The sequence below is a fragment of the Delphinapterus leucas genome, chromosome 2, assembly GCF_059928025.1.
Source record: "Delphinapterus leucas isolate spDelLeu-1000000601 "Yukka" chromosome 2, BTC_Dleu_Yukka2, whole genome shotgun sequence".
Lineage (NCBI taxonomy): Eukaryota > Metazoa > Chordata > Mammalia > Artiodactyla > Monodontidae > Delphinapterus > Delphinapterus leucas.
The window spans coordinates 97,907,279-97,931,744 of NC_143130.1; the positions used below are offsets into that span (position 1 = coordinate 97,907,279).

The 24,466-nt window shown below is 38.2% G+C and overlaps 1 protein-coding gene and 1 long non-coding RNA gene across 5 annotated transcripts in view; one reads left to right on the top strand and one right to left on the bottom strand.

Annotated features, from left to right (window-relative positions):
* Positions 1–24,466, top strand: part of LOC149750219 (uncharacterized) — a 67,252-nt gene that overhangs the window by 35,775 nt on the left and 7,011 nt on the right. For 3 of the 4 annotated variants that reach the window (XR_016392125.1, XR_016392124.1, XR_016392127.1), the window contains one exon: positions 26–24,466. This exon is cut by the window's right edge and continues 7,011 nt beyond it. This is a non-coding gene — a long non-coding RNA (uncharacterized LOC149750219). The remainder of the gene's footprint in view (positions 1–25) is intronic. The other variant, XR_016392126.1, reaches the window with a different exon arrangement.
* Positions 1–24,466, bottom strand: part of BUB1B (BUB1 mitotic checkpoint serine/threonine kinase B) — a 57,858-nt gene that overhangs the window by 11,268 nt on the left and 22,124 nt on the right. Inside the window, exons 7-16 of the mRNA XM_022587499.2 lie at positions 22,954–23,168; positions 22,690–22,781; positions 20,938–21,167; positions 14,418–14,530; positions 13,770–13,885; positions 13,148–13,197; positions 11,958–12,018; positions 11,718–11,823; positions 8,358–8,632; positions 1–134 (exon numbers count right to left, since the gene is read on the bottom strand). Coding sequence (XP_022443207.1) covers positions 1–134; positions 8,358–8,632; positions 11,718–11,823; positions 11,958–12,018; positions 13,148–13,197; positions 13,770–13,885; positions 14,418–14,530; positions 20,938–21,167; positions 22,690–22,781; positions 22,954–23,168 — 1,392 coding nt within the window. The remainder of the gene's footprint in view (positions 135–8,357; positions 8,633–11,717; positions 11,824–11,957; positions 12,019–13,147; positions 13,198–13,769; positions 13,886–14,417; positions 14,531–20,937; positions 21,168–22,689; positions 22,782–22,953; positions 23,169–24,466) is intronic.

Consider the following 24,466-nt stretch of genomic DNA (forward strand, 5'->3'; position numbering starts at 1 on the left):
CTGCAGTCTCACTAGTGAGCTCCAGTTTCTCAGGAATTTGAAGACATTTGATGGAGGAGGTGCTTGTAACTGAGGCAGAAGATCCAGAGAACCCAGAGGAGTGTGTGGCTTCACCGCTGTCTTCAATAATTGGGCTGAAAGAACCACAGATGAGTCAATGCTCAAGGGGGTAATTTATATCAACTTATCTTTATTATACTTTTATTTGCTATTCAATAGTCTCAATTTTAAAGTTCATTATTTTCCTGAAAAAAAAAAGATTCATAATCAGAATCTAGGTAACTTTACCTACTCTGGTTGAAAAGCAATGCCAAGCATTAAATTTATGTTTTATTAACCTAATCTATAGGAAATGCCTTCTTCTACGTCTATTCTAAACTGACTGAGAAAAACTAAGACACTAACTTCCTTCCTCTTTATCCATTCTTTGGACTTTTTAACTCTTCAATAAGCAAAGGTCAAGAAAGAAAAAGCGAAATTATTCAAGGTGAATACATGCTAGAAAATGTGAAAAAAGTTTGAAAATACAGTCTTAAAAGCACAAAATGGCAAATTAAAGAATATTCCTGGGCTTCCCTGGTGGCGCAGTGGTTATGAATCCGCCTGCCAATGCAGGCGACACGGGTTTGAACCCTGGTCCGGGAAGATCCCACATGCCACGGAGCAACTAAGTCCGTGAGCCACAACTACTGAGCCTGCGCTCTAGAGCCCGCAAGCCACAACTACTGAGTCCACGTGCCACAACTACTGAAGCCCGTCCTGGAGCCCATGCTCCGCAACAAGAGAAGCCACTGCAATAAGAAGCCACGCACCACAATGAAGAGTACCCCCACTCGCCACAACTAGAGAAAGCCCGCACACAGCAATGAAGACCCAATGCAGCCAAAAATAAATAAATAAAAACTATTTCTAAAACTGGAATGTTTGTTTAAATCAGGTGGCTTTTAAATATGGAGAGATCACAAGGCTTAGTCCCTGGCTCTCTATGCCATTCCCCCCCTCTTCTTTATTCATTTCCATCTCTCTACCAAAAGATATTTTAAAAAACATGTCTCCAGTGGAGTCAAGATGGCTACCAGGAGGACGAGAAATTCGTGTCTCCTCACAACTAGGGCACCTACCAGGCACTGGTGGGGGACCACAGACATCTCAGGGGACGGGAGGAACCCCCAGCCACCGGGTAGGACGTGGGGCGTGGGGGGAGTGAAGGGGGAAGAGAAGTGGAGGGGGACCAGACTGGCGCCCCTGAGGGGCTGCTGGGGGAGGGTAAGGGATCCCACCCCGAAAGGGGGAAACTGGGGAACCATTAGGAGGGCAGAGGATCAAAAGGGAGCATGGCCAGGTTTCCACTGCCCACTTGGACCCCCAGGAACCTGCTGAGATCCTGGGCCTGATCCTCTCCCCACTGAGGCCCTCTCCAGACGCGCGGGTCCTGAGGGAGTGGGAGGGAGGGAAGCGGGAGCAAAAGTAAAGGTTGGACTTCAGGGACCAACACCCCTGAGGGGTGTCTGGGGGAGGAGGAGTTCCTACACCCAGCAGGACCCACCCATGGTTAGGGGTCCAGTGGCCCAGTGGGGGGCGGGTGGGGAAGACCCTGGCAGAGACCATGGGGGAGGGGCATGAAGAGACAGAAGGTAACACGGCCAGTGCCTTCCCTGTCCACTTAGGCACTGGGAAGCCTGTTGGGGTCCAGGGCCTAATCCTCTGCCCTCAGTGCCTCCCTCCTGCCCTGGAGAGCCCAAGCCCTGCCCCTACACCCTCACTCAGTGCCCTACCTCCAAACTCCCGAACGCCACACTCTACAGGTCCTTCTTTCCACGTGCTGCCTACCCGCTTCTGTGCAGGTCCTAAGCAGAGGCCCCGCCCCATGCTTGAATGTCGTCCCGCCTAGGCCCCACCCCATGCTCAAACGTCACCCCCACGCCCTAGGTCCCGCCCCACCCTAAACCCCACCCCCGCCTAAACTCCTCCCCCAGAGTCAAGGTTTTTTTTCTTTTCTTCTCTTTTAGATTGGGTTCTGTTTTACCTTGTTGATTCACTGCTGTCGATTCTTTTATATTTTTATTTTTCTTAATAAACCTTTTATTATTCTAATTTTATTTTATTCTTTATACTTTGTTAGTGAAAGAACTTCTTTCACTTTTGGCTTCTTCCCCACCCCACCCCCCTTGTTTTTCCTTTTTTCTGCTGCGGTTTTATTTTACCTTGTTGCAGTTGCTTCAATTATAGTTTATTTTTCCTAATATATTTTTTATCTTTCTAACTTTATTTTGTTTTTTATTCTTTGATACTGTACTGCTCCTTTTTTTCTTTCTTTCTTCCTTTTTTTTTTTTTTACCATGCCACAAAGCTTATGAGATCTTGGTTCCCAGGCTGGAGGTCGGGCCTGAGCTCCTGTGATGGGAGCTCTGAGTCCAAACCACTGGACTAACAGAGAACCTCAGACCCCAGGGAATATCAGTCGGAGTGAGGCCTCCTGGAGGTCCTCATCTCAGCACCAACACCTGGATATATCCAACTGCCTGCAAACTCCACTGCTGGACGCCTCAGGCCAAACGACCAGTAAGACAGGAATACAACACCACCCATCAAAAAAGAAAAAGAAAAAGAAAAAGAAAGGACAAAAAAACTTGTTACAGACAAAGGAGCAAGGTAAAAACCTACAAGACCAAATTAATGAAGACGAAATAGGCAACCTACCGGAAAAAGAATTCAGAGTAATGATAGTAAAGATGATCCAAAACCTCAGAAACAGAATGGAGAAAATACAAGAAACATTTAACAAGGATCTAGAAGAACTAAAGAGCAAACAAACAGTGATGAACAACACAATTACTGAAATTAAAAATACTCTAGAAGGAATCAATAACAGAATAACTGAGACAGAAGAATGGATAAGTGAGCTAGAAGATAAAATGGTGGAAATAACTGCCAGGGAGCAGAATAAAGAAAAAAGAATGGGGCTTCCCTGGTGGCGCAGTGGTTGAGAGTCCGCCTGCTGATGCAGGGGATGTGGGTTCGTGCCCCGGTCCAGGAAGATCCCACATGCCGCGGAGCAGCTAGGCCCGTGAGCCATGGCCGCTGAGCCTGCGCATCTGGAGCCTGTGCTCCGCAACAGGAGAGGCCACAACAGTGAGAGGCCTGCGTAGCAAAAAAAAAAAAAAAAAAGAAAAAAGAATGAAAAGAATTGAGGACACTCTCAGAGACTCTGGGACAACATTAAACGCACCAACATTCGAATTATAGGGGTCCCAGAAAAAGAAGAGGAAAAGATAGAGTCTGAGAAAATATTTGAAGAGATTATAGTTGAAAACTTCCCTATCATGAGAAAGGAAATAGTCAATCAAGTCCAGGAAGCACAGAGAGTACCATACAGGATAAACCCAAAGAGAAACACGCTGAGACATATATTAATCAAACTATCAAAAATTAAATAAAAAGAAAAAATACTGAAAGCAGCAAGGGAAAAGCAACAAATAACATATAAAGGAATCCCCATAGGTTAACAGCTGATTTTTCAGCAGAAACTCTGCAAGCCAGAAGCGAGTGGCAGGATATATTTAAAGTGATAAAAGGGAAAAACCTACAACCAAGATTACTCTACCCAACAAGGACCTCATTCAGATTTGACAGAGAAGTTAAAACATTTACAAACAAGCAAAAGTTAAGAGAATTCAGCACCACCAAACCAGCTTTACAACAAATGCTAAAGGAACTTCTCTAGGCAGGAAACGCAAGAGAAGGAAAAGACCTACAATAACAAACCCAACAATTAAGAAAATGGTCATAGGAACATACATATCGATAATTACCTTAAATGTAAATGGGTTAAATGCTCCAACCAAAAGACACAGACCGGCTGAACGGATACAAAAACAAGATCCATACATATGCTGCCTACAAGAGACCCACTTCAGACCTAGGGACTCATACAGACTGAAAGTGAGGGGATGGAAAAAAATATTCCATGCAAATGGAAATCAAAAGAAAGCTGGAGTAGCAATTCTCATATCAGACAAAATAGACTTTAAAATAAAGACTATTACAAGAGACAAAGAAGGACACTACATAATGATCAAGGGATCAATCTAAGAAGAAGCTATAACAATTGTAAATATTTATGCACCCAACATAGGAGCACCTCAATACAGAAGGCAAATGCTAAGAGCCACAAAAGGGGAAATCGACAGTAACACAATAGTAGGGGACATTAACACCCCACTTTCACCCATGGACAGATCATCCAAAATGAAAATAAATAAGGAAACACAAGCTTTAAATGACACATTAAAAAAGATGGACTTAATTGACATTTATAGGACATGCCATCCAAAAACAACAGAATACACTTTCTTCTCAAGTGCTCATGGAACATCCTCCAGGATAGACTATATCTTGGGTCACAAATCAAGCCTTGGTAAATTTAAGAAAACTGAAATCATTATCAAGTATCTTTTCCGACCACAATGCTATGAGACTAGATATCAATTACAGGAAAAAAACTGTAAAAAATACAAACACATGTAGGCTAAACAATATGCTACTAAATAACCAAGAGATCACTGAAGAAATCAAACAGGAAATCAAAAAATACCTAGAAACAAATGACAATGAAAACATGACAACCCAAAACTTATGGGATGCAGCAAAAGCAGTTCTAAGAGGGAAATTCATAGCAATACAATCCTACCTCAAGAAACAAGAAAAATCTCAAACAAACAACCTAAACTTACACCTAAAGCAATTAGAGAAAGAAGAACCAAAAAACCCCAAAGTTAGCCGAAGGAAAGAAATCATAAAGACCAGATCAGAAATAAATGAAAAAGAAATGAAAGAAACAATAGGAAAGATTAATAAAACTAAAAGCTGGTTCTTTAAGAAGATAAACAAAATTGATAAACCATTAGCCAGACTCATCAAGAAAAAAAGGGAGAAGACTCAAATCAATAGAATTAGAAACGAAAAAGAAGTAACAACTGACACTGCAGAAATACAAAGGATCATGAGAGATTACTACAAGCAACTATATGCCAATAAAATGGACAACCTGGAAGAAATGGACAAATTCTTAGAAAAGCACAACCTCCTGAGACTGAACCAGGAAGAAATAGGAAATATAAACAGATCAATCACAAGCACTGAAATTGAAACTGTGATTTAAAATCTTCCAACAAACAAAAGCCCAGGACCAGATGGCTTCACAGGCAAATTCTATCATACATTTAGAGAAGAGCCAACACCTATCCTTCTCAAACTCTTCCAAAATATAGCAGAGGGAGGAATACTCCCAAAATCATTCTATGAGGCCACCAGCACCCTGATACCAAAATCAGACAAAGATGTCACAAAAAATGAAAATTACAGGCCAATATCTCTGATGAACATAGATGCAAAATCCTCAACAAAATACTAGCAAACAGAATCCAACAGCACATTAGAAGGATCATACACCATAATCAAGTGGGGTTTATCCCAGGAATGCAAGGATTCTTCAATATATGCAAATCAATCAATGTGATACACCATATTAACAAATTGAAGGAGAAAAACCATATGATAATCTCAACAGATGCAGAAAAAGCTTTTGACAAAATTCATCACCCACTTATGATAAAAACTCTCAAGAAAGTAGGCACAGAGGGAACCTACCTCTACACAAAAGGCCATATAGGACAAACCCACAGCCAACATCGTCCTCAATGGTGAAAAACTGAAACCATTTCCACTAAGATCAGGAACAAGACAAGACTGCCCACTCTCACCACTATTATTCAACATCGTTTTGGAAGTTTTAGCCACGGAAATCAGAGAAGACCAAGAAATAACAGGAATCCAAATGGGAAAAGAAGAAGTAAAACTGTCACTGTTTGCAGATGACATGATACTATACATAGAGAATCCTAAAGATGCTACCAGAAAACGACTAGAGCTAATCAATAAATTTGGTAGAGTAGCAGGATACAAAATTAATGCACAGAAATCTCTGGCATTCCTATACACTAATGATGAAAAATCTGAAAGAGAAATTAAGGAAACACTCCTATTTACTACTGCAACAAAAAGAATGAAATACCTAGGAATAAACCTACCTAAGGAGACAAAAGACCTGTATGCAGAAAACTATAAGACACTGATGAAAGAAATTAAAGATGATACAAACAGATGGAGAGATATATTATGTTCTTAGATTGGAAGAATCAACTTTGTGAAAATGACTATACTACCCAAAGCAATCTACAGATTCAATGTAATCCCTATCAAACTACCAATGGGATTTTTCACAGAACTAGAACAAAAAATTTCACAATTTGTACAGAAACACAAAAGACCCCAAATAGCCAAAACAATCTTGCAAAAGAAAAATGGAGCTGGAGGAATCAGGCTCCCTGACTTCAGACTATACTACAAAGCTACAGTAATCAAGACAGTATGGTACTGGCACAAAAACAGAAATATAGATCAATGGAACAGGACAGAAAGCCCAGAGATAAACCCACGCACATATGGTCACCTTATCTTTGCTTTGGGTAGTACAGTCATTTTCACAAAGTTGATTCTTCCAATCCAAGAACATAGGAGGCAGGAATGTACAATGGAGAAAAGACAGCCTCTTTAATAAGTGGTGCTGGGAAAACTGGACAGCTACATGTAAAAGAATGAAATTAGAACACTTCCTAACACCATACAGAAAAATAAACTCAAAATGGATTAAAGACCTAAATGTAAGGCCAGATACTATAAAACTCATAGAGGAAAACATAGGCAGAACACTCTATGACATAAATCACAGCAAGATCCTTTGACCCACGTCCTAGAGAAATGGAAATAAAAACAAAAATAAACAAATGGGACCTAATGAAACTTAAAAGCTTTCGTACAGCAAAGGAAACCATAAACAAGACGAAAAGACAACCCTCAGAATGGGAGAAAATAATTGTAAATGAAACACCTGACAAAAGATTAATCTCCAAAATATACAAGCAGCTCATGTAGCTCAATATCAAAAACACAAACAACCCAATCCAAAGATGGGCAGAAGACCTAAATAGACATTTCTCCAAAGAAGATATACAGATTGCCAAAAAACACATGAAAGAATGCTCAACATCATTAATCATTAGAGAAATGCAAATCAAAACTACAGTGAGGTATCACCTCACACTGGTCAGAATGGCTATCATCAAAATATCTACAAACAATAAATGCTGGAGAGGGTGTGGAGAAAAGGGAACCCTCTTGCACTGTTGGTGGCAATGTAAACTGATACAGCCACTATGGAGAACAGTATGGAGCTTCCTTTAAAAGCTAAAACTAGAACTCCTATATGACCCAGCAATCCCACTACTGGGCATATAACGTGAGAAAACCATAATTCAAAAAGAGTCATGTACCACAATGTTCAATGTAGCACTATTTACAATAGCCAGGACATGGAAGCAACCTAAGTGTCCACTGACAGACGAATGGATAAAGATGTGGCACATATATACAATGGAATATTACACAGCCGTAAAAAGAAATGAAATTGAGTTATTTGTAGTGAGGTGGATGGACCTAGAGTCTGTCATACAAAGTGATACAAGTCAGAAAGAGAAAAATAGATAGTGTACGCTAACATATATATATACGGAATCTAAAACAAAAAATGGTTCTGATGAACCTAGGGGCAGGACACGAACAAAGTCACAGATGTGGAGAATGGACTTGGGGACATGGAGAGGGGGAAGGGTGGGCTGGGACGAGGTGGGAGAGTAGCACTGACATGTATACACTACCAAACGTAAAATAGATAGCTAGTGGGAAGCAGCTTCATGGCACAGGGAGATCAGCTCAGTGCTTTGCGACCACCTGGAGCGGTGGGATGGGGAGGGTGGGAGGGAGACACAGGAGGGAGGGCATATGGGGATATACGTGTGCATGTAGCTGAGTCACTTTGTTGTACAGCAGAAACTAACACAACACTGTAAAGCAATTATACTCCAATAAAGATGTTAAAAAAACCCAAAAACATGTCTCTAATTGCCTATTTGAAATTAGCATCAACCTACTCTACCATTATTTTAACCTCAATATTAAAGGAAAAATAAATGCCTCGTCTCTACCAATCAGGTACACTTTGCTGAGTTTTCTCAAAGATACCATAACCGGCAAAATTTACTTTTAACCCTTAGAATCAAATCAGTTACTAAATCCCATTAACACTTTATCTGGAGGAGCCCAGCTGTCAGGTAAAGCACTTAGCACAGTACCCAGCAGGTAGTAAAAGCTTCATAATTGATTGCTATAACTGACAAGCACACACAGAATAAGAAAGCCCTCAAACAACCTGATTTGTACAACCTATAATCACCAGTCACCTCAGCTTCTTGATGCTGAGAGTTGGATTGTAGATAGTGCCACAAGCAGTTTGCTGGTCCTCAGAAGTCTTCACATCTAGGTCCTCTTCCTGCAACAGTCTCTCAGGGTCAGAAGGGAGATCCTTCAAGGATATCATCTCATGAAAAGGAGTGGATGCAAAATGAGCTGCTCTAGCGAAGTCACAAGTGTCTTCTGGGTTAGGACAAATAGTTACATTCCTGAAACCTGTGATAATAGCATCCTCACTCAAGGGCTCAATTCCTGTAAATTCATCCTGAAAAACCACAAAAAACTTAGCTCAAACATTTCAGTGAGCATATGAATGGCCTATCTTTTTTAGTGAAAGAGATACATATTAGTTAAGTGATTTTTAACACAGGGTGCAAAAGCATCATATCAGAATCTCTAGAGAAAGACAAATTTAAAAAGCACATCATTACATTTGAGGAAAAAGGTTTTGTATTATGAAAACAGCAAATTATATTTCATCAAAAAATACACTGTGAGGATTCTCCATACAAAGGAAAAATACTGGACAATGTTTTTTTCCCAACCAATTTCACCTAGGAACTAGAGGACTAATGCTATTTTTCTTCTGGCTTTGGCCTAGAATATGTTCCAATAATCTGCTATCCTCCTAGCTTTTAAGTCTTTTTCTTTGACAAATGTCTAATTTCTATTTTATTTCTTAAAGGTAATTCATGACCATGGTAGAAAATATGGGAAAAAAAGTATAAAATAATGGAAAACATTTAAAATACACCTTTGTCGCCATAAAAAAAAATACGCCTTTGTCTTTAAAAGTAATACAGGTATATAGTTTTAAAAAGTCAACTAGTTTAAAAGGATATATAGTGAAAAAGTCTCCTTTCCACACTTGGTTCCTGACGTCTCCACTCCAGTTACTACTCCCCAGAGGCAACTGCTATGACCATATGCATCTGGTAGGATACATGCACAAGCATATTCTATGCATTTAAAAAAGAGGTTTTAAAACAAGTGAAATTATAGCATCTATGCTAGTCTATATTATTCCTTCTCATTATATTTTTTAGTATATTTTCTGTGCTATTAAAAATTCTTTAGAAACATGATGGTAACATTGTGGGTTTATCAGAAGTTGACCAAATGTTTTAGGTTATCCCCTGTTTTTCACTGTCATAAAACTATTTTAAATATTCTTGTAGATTTAAATCTTTAAGAATATGTTAACTTTCTTAGGAATAATTCATAAAAGTAGAACTATCAGGTCAAAAAGGTAATTGAACACTAAGTGTCTTTATACGTACCGCCCTCAGAGGGACTGTACCACTTTATACATTTACCTGAAGTACACAAAAGTGCCTATTTCATTTAACCCTTATAGATACTAGATATTAATTTTCTAGATCATTACCAATATGATATATACTCTGAATTTCTGACTCAACATTATTTAGTAGAGGTGAGATGCATCTAGAAGAAACAATAAGTGAAACTAAATAATTGTAAGATTAGAGTAAAATAGATGTCTGCAGTCTAAGAATACATTTTATGCAAATTCTACTTATGGCCTTATTAGTTTAGACACTTTAATTTTTTTTTTTTTTTGTAGGGGAAAGAATCCTGGTAGGTACCTATTAACAAAATTCAAGTAAAAGGTTTAAGACAAAAAAACTAGATTGAGATTTACCCCTTTAATAATTTAGTCCATCCTTGAACAGCTGAACCTAGAACCACTACCTCCAAATCTAGCCTATCCATCTATTCTCTGGTGATATTCTCCAGAACACAGTATGTAAAACTTACTCTTCTACATCATTATCTTTTCATACCAGTCAGTGGATTACTTATATTAGAATTACCTGGGAAACTATTTAAAACAAATAAAAATACACGCTTGGGTTTTATCCCTGGAAATTCCAATTCAGTATAGTTGGAATGGGGCCTGAGCACCTTTAGTCATAAATGGCTCCCGAGGTTCCTCTGGGTTGCTGGAAATTTTCTGTATCTTGACATAGGTGAAGACCGCACAGATATTCACATATATAAAAATTAATATTTGTGCAGTTTATGAATATAAAATATACCTCAATAAATAAGTAAACAAAAACATGTTTGAGTCATTCCCTAGGATGTGGAGAATATACTGTTTTAAATCAGTGTTTTAAATCACTGTAGCTACTGATCATGTCTCCCCTTAAAAGTCTTCAGATTAAACATACTCAGTTCCCTTCAATCTCAAGACAAGTTTCCAGATGCTGGTTTAAGACTTCAATGAAATGTCACTGATAAAGTTTATTTACTTTGTCTTGAATGTCTACACAGGGTCTTTTTTTATCCTAAGTATTATCATGTCACTAGTCCACAGTGATTAAAATAAAACATTACTACAAAAAAAAAAAGGTTGGTTCACATAACTCTTTCATTGCCAATGTTTCATAAACATTTTATAAGATCCTTGGCTTTCAAGGCAGTGATTTTTCCCCACTTTAAAAAACTGAGATATAATTAACATACCAAAACCTTCACCCTTTAAAAGTGTGCATTTCAGTGGTTTTTAGTATATTCATAGGGCTTTGCAACCATCACCACTATCTAACTCCAGAACATCTTCATCACCTCAAAAAGAAACACCATATCCATTTGTAGTCACTTTCCAACCCATTCTCTCCCTAATCCCCTGGAAATCCCTAATCTACTTTCTGTCTTTATGGACTTGCCTATTCTAGACATTTCACATAAATGGAATCATACAATATGTGTTCTTTTGTGTGTGGCTTCATTTTAGCAGTGTTTTCAAGGTTCATTCATGTTGTAAGATATATCAGTACTTCATCCCTTCTTATGGCTTAATAATATTCCATTGTATGGATACACAACATTTTGTTTATCCATGCATCAGTTGACGAACACTGGGTTGTTTCCAGTTTTTGGCTATTATGAAAAATGCTGCTGTGAACATTCATGTAAAGCTTTTTGTGTGAAGATATGTTTTAAATTCTTTTGGGTATATACCTAGGAGGGAATTGCTGGATCATATGGTAACTCTATGTTCAACATTTTGAAGAATTGCCAAACTGTTTTCCAAAGAGGATGCATCATTCCACATTCTCACCAGCGAAGTATGAGGGTTCTAGTTACTTCCCATCCTCACCAACACTTGTTATTTTGTCTTTTTGATTATAGCCATCCTAGAGCATGTGTGCAACATTTCACTGTGGTTTTGATTTTCATTCTCTGATAACAGATGGTTTTGAGCGTCTTTTCATGTGCTTATTTCAAGCCAGTAATTTTCATTTTAACCCTAAACTTTTGTGAGAATTGAATGAAACTATCCACTAGTCCATTTATAAAAACTTAGGGATATTGCTCCTTACACAAACATCTGGAGATACATCCTCATTTGAGGTGATGCTTTCTGAAGTTTTGAGAACTGCAAGTGGTCTTCGTTGGGCTAAAACCCGTGGGGGATCTGCAGAAGGACTGGAAAAAGACATATTTCATTTAGCAATTTTTCTCTTAACACAGATAACAGTAACCCCCTATTTCATCCTCATTTATAATAACAGAAAACTTCTAATTGTCAAAACAAAACAAAACTAAAAAACCCCTCAAACCTGATAGTCTTTTTTTCTGAAAGGAGAAATTCATCAAAAATGGAGAAAGGTACACTGGAACCTATAGAAAGAGAGACTAAATTTACACTCTTATGAGTAAATGCCCTACTCTTCAAGACAACTAGGTCAATTAACATTTTTGCTGTTTGAAAGCATAAAGACAATTTTGTTTATCTTTTATAATAAATAATTTCAAATATATAAAAGTAGACATCATTTAATAACAATTACCTAAACATGGATGATCTTGTGTCATCTTTATTTCCCACTACTACTCCCCCAAACCTAACCCAATTCTGGATTATTTTGAAGCAAATACAAAACACCGTATCATTGCATATGTAAATATTTTAGTACATATTTCTTCAAGAGATAGCCTCTTTTTAAAAAGCATAATCTCAAAACATGATCATACCTATAAGAATTAACAATTTCTGTATTCAAATATCCAGTCAGAGGTTTCACATTTTACCAAAACTTTCTAGAAAGTTTGAATTAGGAATGCAAAATAGATTCATACACTGTTGACTAGTTGAAATGCCTCTTAAATTGCTTTTATTTTATAGGGTTTTTGTTTTTGCTATTAATTTTTTATTTTAGAAACTGGGTTGTTTGCCCCATAATGCTGGATTTTTTGCCAATTATATTGTTTCACATGTTCTTCTATGCTTTGCATTTCCTATAAATTAATGGTTAGAATTAGAGGTTTAATCAGATTCTACTGAATTTTTTTAACTACTTATAGATGGATATTCATGTTTCTACCACTTTTAACATGTTTCTGAAAAGACAACAAATTTGAGTATAAAATAGCTTTAGTTTTAAGCTTTCCCCCCTCATTCTTCCAAAAAACCACTTTCCACTCTTGGCTGCTGGGTACTACTGATACGCTTAGCTAGAGTACACTAACTAAAGTGGAAGATTATTTTGTAGTTAGTATAAATTTAAATTACATTTAAACCAAATATTTTAAAGCAATGAGTTATTTTATAAAAATATTCTTTCAAATGTCTAACGTATCTTGAATCATATGCTTATAACTGAATTCCATGATTCAAATATAACAGTACCTTAGTCCCTCCCTCTGCTTTCTTTCAAATCCTTTTACCACAATCAAGAAAAGTATTTACACTTATTACATAATGCATTTGTATCAATAAGTTCTTCATGAGATGTCAAATAAAACTCACTTTTAGAATGAGGCTGTTCTTGCCAAATGTTTTCTGCAAGTGAAGTTTCCCTGTGAAGAAATTTGTTTTAAAACATGTGCTTAGTACCCACAGAAAGAATTATTTAATTCTTAAAAGTCCAAGAGGTCTTTTTATTAAATATAATCTTCTTCACTCTAAGATAAAGAAAATATTCTAGTACCATTAAACCAAATTCTTTAAGATAGAACCTTCAGTCATTAAAATTGTCATAGAATTATATTTGATAACAGATGTTAAGTTACATTAACAGTATAAGTAGATTACAAAATGGTAAGCTTTCATTTTTATAAAACAAAACCAAAACAACAAATAAGAATATACCAATGTTAATACTAGTCATCTCTTGGTAGTAGAAATGGGTGGTATTATCATTTAAAAAATTATTTGGTTGTTCTTATAAGAAACATGTATTTTTTTTAATGGAAAAAAGCCAGCACCCAGACCTCCCTCATCAGCATCAAAGCTTATGTTGTGACAAAGACTTGGAAAAATCATGTCTCAATACTATAAAAGTTAAGGAGACTTCAAGTCACTAGAGAGTCAAAGGTCAGTTCTAGATGCCCTCCTATAAGCACCATCCCTCCCACCAATGCGGTCCTACCTGGCACAAGAGTTTACTGGGCAAACAGAATTGCATAGAGCCATTCCTGGTATTTCCTGAGACTCTGAAACAATTCGCAGTTCAGCTGTCTCCTTTGTAGACATCTTCTCTTCTTGCTATTTGCATTAAGTAAACAAAATCAATGTGTCCCTCCTATATAGAAAATGCTACCTATTCTCAAGTTTTAGTGCCAAAATTAACTTTACTATACTCTTCCCCTAGACATATATTAACCATATAAAATGTCTGTACCACAAAAGTTCTTCCCAATAATTTATGTTCCCAGTATAAACTGGTACTGTTGTACTCAACTGAGTAGTGGCACGGAAATACACACTAAATTTCTTTAGCTAATCTCATTTTAATGGAACATAACTAGAATAAAAATCTAAAGTAAGAAGTAACAGAATAGTGATTTAGAGTATAACTAAGAAGTCAATAGTCAATAAATTGCATCACTTATATGCCACAAATTCCATTTGAAGTCACCTGTTAAAATTACTTTCCTGCTCAACTTTACTGATACTAATAGCAAAGAAACTATCAGAAACTGAGTGGGTCTGACAGGACTTTTTACTTTCTATATTTTTATATTGTTTAAATTTGTTTCAATAAGCATTAGTTGTACGTATTGAAAAAGAGAATGACCTGATCACTTGCTCTTTCTTGCTGAGTAGTTTGGATTTCTTTTAGCTTCTTCTCCATCTCTTCAATCTGCTTCTGCATTTCTGCTCTCTTCTCTGCACTGGTCAGTAGCTCAGCTAGAAACAGTGAAGTTGGCTGAGGCATTACTCCTCATAGCAATTTATCCTGTCAAAAACTGTCTTTGGGGCTCATGTCCTCAACGTATGTTAATATTACAGATGAGAATGATACAAATGGAGCAAGGCCCTCAACTTGAGGTCTAGGTCTCTATTATTATTATTATTTTTTTTTGCGGTACACGGGCCTCTCACTGTTGTGGCCTCTCCTGTTGTGGAGCACAGGCTCTGGACGCGCAGGCTCAGCGGCCATGGCTCACGGGCCCAGCCGCTCTGCGGCATGTGGGATCTTCCAGGACCAGGACACGAACCCGTGTCCCCTGCATCGGCAGGTGGACTCTCAACCACTGCGCCACCAGGGAAGCCCCAAGGTCTCTATTATTTATTCAGTCAATAAAAAATAGAATATCTATTATGTGCCAAGCGCAACTTTAAGAATTTAGGTTTTAGTGGTACATAATACAAAGTCCTTGGTCATGTGATGCTAACGTTCAATTTGGGACAGACAAACACAAAAATTAACAAGAAAAATCAGTTTTAAAAATAAAACTAAATAGGTGATGTGAGAATGTGTCACTGGGTAGGGGGATGGAGGTCAGGGGCTACTTAAGACCAGAGATCAGGAAAGATCATCTAAGAAAGTTACATTAGAAAGCTGTAACCTGGATGACAAGAGGCCAGTCATATGAAGATCTGGGGAAAGATTTTAGGCCAAAGGACTAGCTGGCACAAAGGTCCTAATGCAGGAACAAGATTATTGTGTTCAAGGATCCAAAAGAAGGCCAACATGGTTGTAGCAAAGATAGAGGGAGCAAAGTAAAAGATGAGGTTGGAGAGGTAGGCAACGGCCAAATCACGTAGGGGTAAAGACGCTGTACTGCATTCTAAGACAATGAAAAAACACTGGAGAATTTTAAATAAAGGAGTAACATGATCTGACTTTTTTTTTTTTTTGTGGTATGCGGGACTCTCACTGTTGTGGCCTCTTCCGTTGCGGAGCACAGGCTCCGGACGCGCAGGCTCAACGGCCATGGCTCACGGGCCCAGCTGCTCCGCGGCATGTGGGATCTTCCCGGACCGGGGCACGAACCCATGTCCCCTGCATCGGCAGGCGGACTTTCAACCACTGTGCCACCAGGGAAACCCATGCTCTGACTTTTTAAAAAAGATAATTTGCTGTGAATAAAATGGACTGTGTTAAGGCCAGAATGAGGGCAGAAAGTCTAATTGCAGTAGTCCAGCTAAAAGACTGTGGTTTCGATTGAGGTAATAATGGGAATGGTGATAAATGAAAGATTTATGAAATTTCTTGGTGGTAAAGCTGATAGGCTTATTCACTAGATGTGGGGGAATGGTAAAGAAAGAGGGATCAGAGATGACTTCTGGACTTTTTTTGGCTCGAACCAACTGCGTGCATGGGGATGCCTTTTATTGAGATAGGGAAGCCTGTGGTACATTTGCATATTGAGGTGTGGTTTGTGACAGAAATCACTAACTTTGTTTTTCTTTAAAGTATTTATTTGGCTGCACCAGGTCTTAGTTGCAGCATGCAGGATCTTCCTTGTGGCATGCGGGATCTTTTAGTTGAGGCATGTAGGATATTTAGTTGTGGCATGCAAACTCTTAGTTGCAGCACATGGGATCTAGTTCCCTGACCAGAGATCGGACCAGGGCCCGCTGCACTGGGAGTGCAGAGTGTTAGTCGCTGGACCACCAGGGAAGTCCCAGTAACTATTTTTGCTTAGGTTGAGTTTAAAATGTCTATTAGGATAGCCAATAGATGCAGGCAACTAAATGTGAGTCTGCGGTTCAGGTGAAATGTCAGGGATGGGGATATGAATTTGAGAGTCCATGGCTTGAAAACAGTATTTAATCTATTACCTAAAGATAGCTGTTGAAAGAAAAGATAATTGGGATACTTCAGAACTCTCCCCTGGGCCTCAGGAACAGGTCCTGAATGAGAAGAACAGGAGTAAAGGAAACTGAATGGGAATACACATCAAGGAAGAAGCCAAGAGAAGCATTTCATAAAGTAGTACTTCATCAACTGTGCCAAATGAAGCCAAGAGGTCAATAAAGATCAGGACTGAGAAAGAGCCATAAGATTTGGCAAAAAGGAGGTTTCTGGTCACCGTGATCACTGGAATAGAAGGGATGCTTGAGGAAATAATAGGCAGCAAAAGATGATTGCAATTCCCCCCAAATTTTGCTGTGAAAGAGAGTATAGAAACGGGGTAGTAGCTAGAGAAGAATATGAGGATAATGGAGATTTTTTCTTTTTCTTTTTTTTTTTAAAGAATGGAGACATTAGAGTATATATGTATAAATGAGTGAGAATGGTTTAGTAAAAAGGGAAAATGCTGGAAGGGGAAGAAAAAAGGGCCACTCCTTTGATAGGAACAGAGAAACATTAATTTCTTTAAAAAAATTACTTATTTATTTATTTACTGGCCATGTTGGGTCTTCATTGCTGCCCATGGGCTTTCTCTAGTTGTGAGTGGGGCTACTCTTCGTTGGGGTGCACAGACTTCTCATTGCAGTGGCTTCTCTTGTTGCGAAGCATGGGCTCTAGGGGCGCAGGCTCAGTAGTTGTGGCACATGGGCTCAGCTGCTCCGTGGCATGTGGGATCTTCCCAGGCCGGGGCTCGAACCCGTGTCCCCTGCATTGGCAGGCGGATTCTTAACCACTGCACCACCAGGGAAGCCCCAGGGAAACGTTAATTTTAACAGAAAGAATGAGTGTATAGGTACAGATTGCAGATATGGCAGATTTGGTGGAAGAAAATGGAGCTACCATTACATTCCTTCTATTTTCTCAATGAAATTAGAAACGAGATTATAGGTGAGGAGGGACAGGGATGCAGATTTGAAAACATGAAAGAAAATTAAATTAGTTGTTTAGCAGAAAGAAGAACTTCACCTACCAGGAAACTAGAATGATTGTTAGGCACTGGTAAATGCTCATTTGAGATTTGTGGTCAAGAATTTAAAATGACTGGACAGCTACATGTAAAAGAATGAAATTAGAACACTCCCTAACACTATACACAAAAATAAACTCAAAATGGATTAAAGACCTAAATGTAAGACTGGACCGTATAAAACTCTTAGAGGAAAACATAGGAATAACACTCTTTGACATAAATCACAGCAAGATCCTTTTTGACACACTTCCTAGAGAAATGGAAATAAAAACAAAAATAAACAAATGGGACCTAGGGAAACTTAAAAGCGTTTGCACAGCAAAAGAAATCATAAGCAAGACGAAAAGACAACCCTCAGAATGGGAAAAAATATTTGCAAACGAAGCAATGGACAAAGGATTAATCTCCAAAATATACAAACAGCTCATGCAGCTCAATATCAAAAAAACAAACAACCCAATCAAAAAATGGGTGGAAGACCTACATAGACATTTCTCCAAAGAAGACATACAGATGGCCAAGAGGCACATGAAAAGATGCTCAACATCACTGATTATTAGAGAAATGCAAATCAAAACTACAATGAGGTATCACTTCACACCGGTTACAATGGGCATCATCAGAAAATCTACAAACAATAAATGCTGGAGAGGGTGTGGAGAAAAGGGAACCCTCTTGCACTGTTGGTGGGAATGTAAATTGATAGAGCTGCTATGGAGAACAGTACGGAGGTTCCTTAAAAAACTAAAAATAGAACTACCATATGACCCAGCAATCCCACTACTGGGCATATACCCAGAAAAAACCATAATTCATGAAGACACATGCACCCCAGTGTTCATTGCAGCACTGTTTACAATAGCCAGGTGATGGAAGCAACCTAAATGTCCATCAACAGATGAATGGATAAAGAAGATGTGGTGGCACAATGGTTAAGAATCTGCCTGCCAATGCAGGGGACACAGCTTCAAGTCCTGGTCCAGGAAGATCGCACATGCCGCGGAGCAGCTAAGCCCATGTGCCACAGCTACTGAGCCTGTGCTCTAGAGCCTGCGAGCCACAACTACTGAGCCTGCATGTCACAACTATTGAAGCCCGTGTGCCTAGAGCCTGTGCTCCGCAACAAGAGAAGCCCGTGCACCACAACAAGAAGCCCGGGCACCACAACAAAGAGTAGCCCCTGCTCGCCGCAACTAGAGAAAGCCCACACACAGCAATGAAGACCCAATGCAGCCAAAAATAAATAAATTTATATATTAAAAAAAAAGATGTGGTATATATATACAATGGAATATTACTCAGCCATAAAAAGGAACGAAACTGGGTCATTTGTAGAGATGTGGATGGAACTAGAGACTGTCACACAGAGTGAAGTAAGTCAAAAAGAGAAAAACAAATATTGTATATATTTGCATATATGTGGAAATATATGTGCATATATTTCCACATATATGTGGAATCTGGGAAAATGGTACAGATGAACTGGTTTGCAAGGCAGAAATAGAGACACAGATGCAGAGAACAAACGTATGGCTACCAAGGGCGGAAAGTGTGGGGTGGGATGAACTGGGAGATTGGGATTGACATATATACACTAATATGTATAAAACAGATAACTAATGAGAACCTGCTGTATAGCACAGGGAACTCCACTTCGCTGTACAGTAGAAACCAATACAACATTGTAAAACAACTATACCCCAATTAAAAAAAAAAGAATTTAAAATGAGACCGATGCACACAGTTGCATTTTTCTCCAGCTACATTTAAACTATCAATACTTGGATGCAGATAGAGAGTGTGAGCAGAGAGCTGGATTTAACCAGGGTTGAGGTTCTGCCAGGTGAATACAGTATAGTGGATGACGTAGGGAGTAGAAAGTAAGATATGAGCCAGGTGCTTAGTCAGTTAATGAGTGACAGGGAGTGACTGAAAAGTCTGAGGTGAGAACACTAAGGAGGTTCAAGAGGCAGAAAAAAAAAAAATTGGAAGACATGAATCCGAAAGAAGCTTTTTGAAGGAGGAGGGGGAATATGGTTTGGAAGTAGCAATGGTAAGAAAGGATAACAGCCTTGTCTTTAGGCCCAACCTGTGGCTTCCTCATTTCTCATATCCCTACCTGAGAGTGAAAGTCTGCAACAATCTTTGAAGCTAATTTTCAATATAAGAAGAAACCTCTTTCTTATAGGCATAAGGATTTATAAGAGTACAAACTAGATTCAGAGACAAGTTTAGGAAATGAGTATTAAAATACCCTCAAAGGTCAATACTTTTTTTAACTACTCAAATCCCAACTAACCCTAGCTCAGGTCCTTCTTTGGCTAGTTGAGAATAAAATGTACTATTTTACCTGTATATACTTGGCATAGCTAGAGCCTTCCCTTTAGGAAGCAGTAGTTTTAATCTAAGTACCTAGCTCCTTTCCCAGCTCATATTTGGCTACTCTGCTAGCCTACTTCTTTGTTGTGGTGGTTCCCACTTTGAAAAGCTTTACATAACCAGCTCCTTGCTTTTTAACCATTCCCTGTCTCCTACCTAGACACGTAGATTCCATTTTTCAATGTATTATTTGAGCCCAGAGCACTTCTGTCAACCTTGGAAGGCACCAGTTGATGTAACAAACAGGGCAATTCCAAACGTACAGTCTGCTTTACAGACGTTTGCTTCTAACTTGTCACCTGGAACTCTGAAATATTTTTTTCTCAAACAAATTACAAGTGATGGTTAAGTTTCCCAGCTAGCCTTATGAATGCCATGTCTCCTTAAGTGAGCTGAGCTGCAATAGCAGGTTACTCTGGATGCCTGTGTTTAAAAAAAAAAAATTTCTTCTTTCTTGGTATAGATCCTAGTCAAAATGTCTAAATGAATGAAATTTATTTCTGGACTCTCCCCTACCTCCTTTTCTGTACTCTCGCGCATCTTCTAATGCCTTGAGCTCCAAATGCTATACTTCCCTACTTTCAGCCTATTCTGCACACCTCTTGCCCCCAAGTACTTCTAGGCTTCAGAATCAGAACCACTTCCCACTTCCCCCAAATTCCCAGTTTTTCAATTTATAGTGAAGCTTCCCTTAACTTAGAAAGAACATAATGTCTTTAATAAACAGTACACATAATTATCATCTAAATGAGTATGTTAACCTAAATAAGCCCTGGGAGAAATTTTGGCCGAAGTATCAAAAGTAAAGTGAAATATTTAGGAAATGTTAGGAAAAGCACTCTGTCTGCCAATTGCAGGGAAATTATGAATTGGTCATGCAGTTCCTTTACTTTTGAACACAAACTTAGTTGCTTAATATTTTTTCTCAGGGGTTTCATGGAAAGCAACAATGGAAATTCAGCCTAAATGGAGAAACATAGAAACCATAGAAGCATCACATAAAGGTACACACAATGGGGTAATTTTCCTCAGACTTAACATATCAACTCAATCTTCCTACAACTAAGTTATTTTTACAAACTTGAACTAGATCAATACATATACCTTCTCTTCGCTCTTTTAATTTCTTCCGGAAAACCTCAGCCCGGATCTCCTCAAAGGAGAACTCCCCCACTCCTGCATAAATCTTCTCCTTACAATACATCATTTTCTCTTTCTTCTCCTCAGACTCTTGCTGAAGGTTTTGAACTCTTTGCAGGAGATCTCCTTCTTCCTTTCCAGGCTTTCTTGTGCTTAGAATGTGGTTTATACTGGGTTCAATTTTACATGGTGTCCTAAAAGAAGCAAGATAATTATTATTCACCATACAGATCAAATGAGTTATTTCTTACGTTTTGACAGAACACAGGGACAATGTCAGTAGTGAGGCTATATGTGATCGATTCCAAAAAAACAAAAACAAAAAAGACTGAGAAAACAGGCTAAAAATAATTTACATGGTCCATCAACAATTATGTTCTGAGTACTACTATGATGAAGAAGGAAATTAGGTGTAAGTTAGGGTCATCATATAGCTTTTATTACTTATAGGTAAAAATAAATCTGAATACCATATCTTTTTTTAAAGGAGGTAATATTTTTATTAAAAAAATTGTTTTTATTGAAGTATAGTTGATTTGTGTTAGTTTCAGATGTACAGCAAAGCGATTCACTTATACATATATACTTATAGATATATTCTTTTTCTGATTCTTTTCCCTTATAGGTTATTACAAAATATTGAGTATAGTTCCCTGTGCTATACAGTAGGTCCTTGTTGGTTATCTATTTTGTATATAGCAGTGTGTATATGTTAATCCCAACCTCCTAACTTATCTCTCCCCTCATCTTTCCCCTTTGGTAGCCATAAGTTTATTTTCTATGTCTGTGGAAATATCTAAATCAAAGTCAGTGTATGAAATGAAGTTAACTTATGCAATACAGCCCATTTTCCATTGTTTAGCACCCCAAAGAATTAGAGTTAGGAATATAGCATTTAGGGAACTGATGATGTGAAATTCAATGTTCTCAGCTGAGGGGGAAGAACGAGAGTGGTAATATAGGTTTGAAAAGGATGAAGCATAAAGTACCTCAATCGGGATAGGGCAGATGTTCTCAATCTGGACAATGGATCAGAATCACTTATGTATCTTTTATTTTCTTATGTACCTTTTTACAACTAAAGATACCTGGTCTTCACCTCAGATACACTGGATCAGAACCTTTAATGGCCCAAGCATCTACATGCTTAAAAGCCTTCCTCAACTGATAAAAGACTCTGAAAATCCCACACAAACATCATACCTAGCATATACGAAGGGTTATAGCTTAGTTATGAGGAAACTCTTGCCATAGGGTGCAAAATACGACCTAATATTAGAACTCCACAATGTTACATATTAGGCTGAATCTCAGACTGCCTGATTATTTAATCATCATCTATCATATTTTTTCTTATAAACAGAAATGCCAAGGGTTAGGAAGGAAAAGACATCCAGAAAGAAAAAGCAGGTTACGAGGAAAAACTGCCATAATTTCTTATTACTGTCAATAACAAAGGTAGAACACCTCATTTAAATCACAGTGACTGTCTTTGACTACAGCAATGTAAATATAAACCTATTGAGTTTATTCCTTAATAATACTAACAAATAGTCTTTTAGCCCTAACATACTCAAAAAAATATAGATGTAAAGGAAATAAAACTTTGGTTTACCTTCATCCCCACAAAGAAGAAAATGCCTTTGGGAACTAGGATAGGTGCCCCTGCCCACTCTTCATAATTCCCACCTCAAAACATCTGGAAACCAAACTCACATAACTGGCTGTTGTGCAGTCTCTTCCACATATGGAGTAAAACTGGGAAGCACAGAGGGTACAGCTGTCATAGAAGCTGCACTGCCACGAGGCTGGCGATGAAGAAGAAAACTAAAATTACCATGGTTTTACATTCTGACACAACATATGAAGACCATGCCTAATTATTCAAGAGGAATTAAGAGAGATGCTAAAAATACTCATCTACTCTAACTCTGAAGTCTTTGTTATGTCAGCAAATAAACTGGATCTAAGAGTCCTTACCCTGTATTCCAAAGGCCTGCCTGTGTTCCAAGGGCCAGCTTGCAGCTCATTCTCTTTGGCCCTGGACACAGGAGGTGCTATCCATGGCTGCCCTGTAGGCCTAGATGACTCCGCTCTAGAAGGTTCATCAGCATTTTCATCAAAAACAGTAATTCTAGAATTACTTTGCATCTGTTGAGGAACTGGATTTTGGAGTCCTCTGTTCTGCCTTGGAGCTAAGAGAAAAATATTAAAACTCCATGTAAAATCTTTAATTATCAATTTAGATGCCCAAGAAGGTATACCTAATTCTTTCCCAAATCAAGGAGATTACTTCTACTACCACACAATCAGAGATTTTTTTAAATAATAATTTTAAAAACCTTAATGGATCAAATTAGTAATTTTTAAGTCCATTCTGTATGTTACTTATACCCTACCTCTTTTCCCTCACCTGTAATCTTTTATGCATAGATATCCAAGAAACAAATTCTACATCTTCCTTCAGTCATCATTCTAACATTGCCTAATTTTACCAGACTAACCTAATCTTAATCTTCATTTTTCAGTTTAAAGCTTTCTCTCAATGGAAATCAGCTGAAAGGTACTGAATCTAGAAAAAACAAATTAACCCACTTATTAGTGGTATTCTCTTTAGTGGGGCTGCTTATTAGAATCAAGCTTCATCATGATCTGGATGAAATATTCTTTAAGACTATATTCCTTATACCCTAATTCTCAGATCTCCAAGGAACATTCTGAGTATTAATTTTTATTTATTTTTGGCAGCGTTGGGTCTTTGTTGCTGCACACGGACTTCTCATTGCAGTGGCTTCTCTTATTGGGGAGCACGGGCTCCAGGGCGCATGGGCTTCAATGGTTGTGGCGCACAGGCTCTAGAGCGCAGGCTCAGTAGTTGTGGTGCATGGGCTTAGCTGCTCTGCGGCATGTGGGATCTTCCCAGACCAGGGCTCAAACCCATGTCCCCTGCATTGGCAGGCAGATTCTTAACCACTGTGCCACCAGGGAAGTCCCCATTCTGAGTATTAAAAGTTGATATCAGGAAAGGGATAAGAGATCTTTTAAAAATCTGGTCTACATGTCTAACTGCTATAAATTTGGTTAATAATTATTTATCTTTGTACCTTCCACTCAATTTTGCTGTAAACCTAAATTTCCCTAAAAAACAGTGAATTTTTAAAAAAGCTATTACTGATCATCTTTAGGTATACAAAGAGAGCCCAATTTCTGACCCCTCAAAAGCTGAAAACCAAGTTAAAACATTCTTTGAGGATTTGGTACATGTAAGCTTTACTTTGATAATACTTGCTGTATCATTGCATATATTCTTTCAACTAACAACTAAAACTGAGAAACTCTAGATGCTCCCTGTATATTAGGTTAGGTTTTTTTCTCTCTCTTTTTCTTTTGCATTATAAGGGCCTCAGAATGGGTTTTTCTTAATTAAGAGACAAAATGCTGACATGTTTTAGTGTTACTGCACTCTGTGATCTCAGTTCTCCTTAGACTTTTC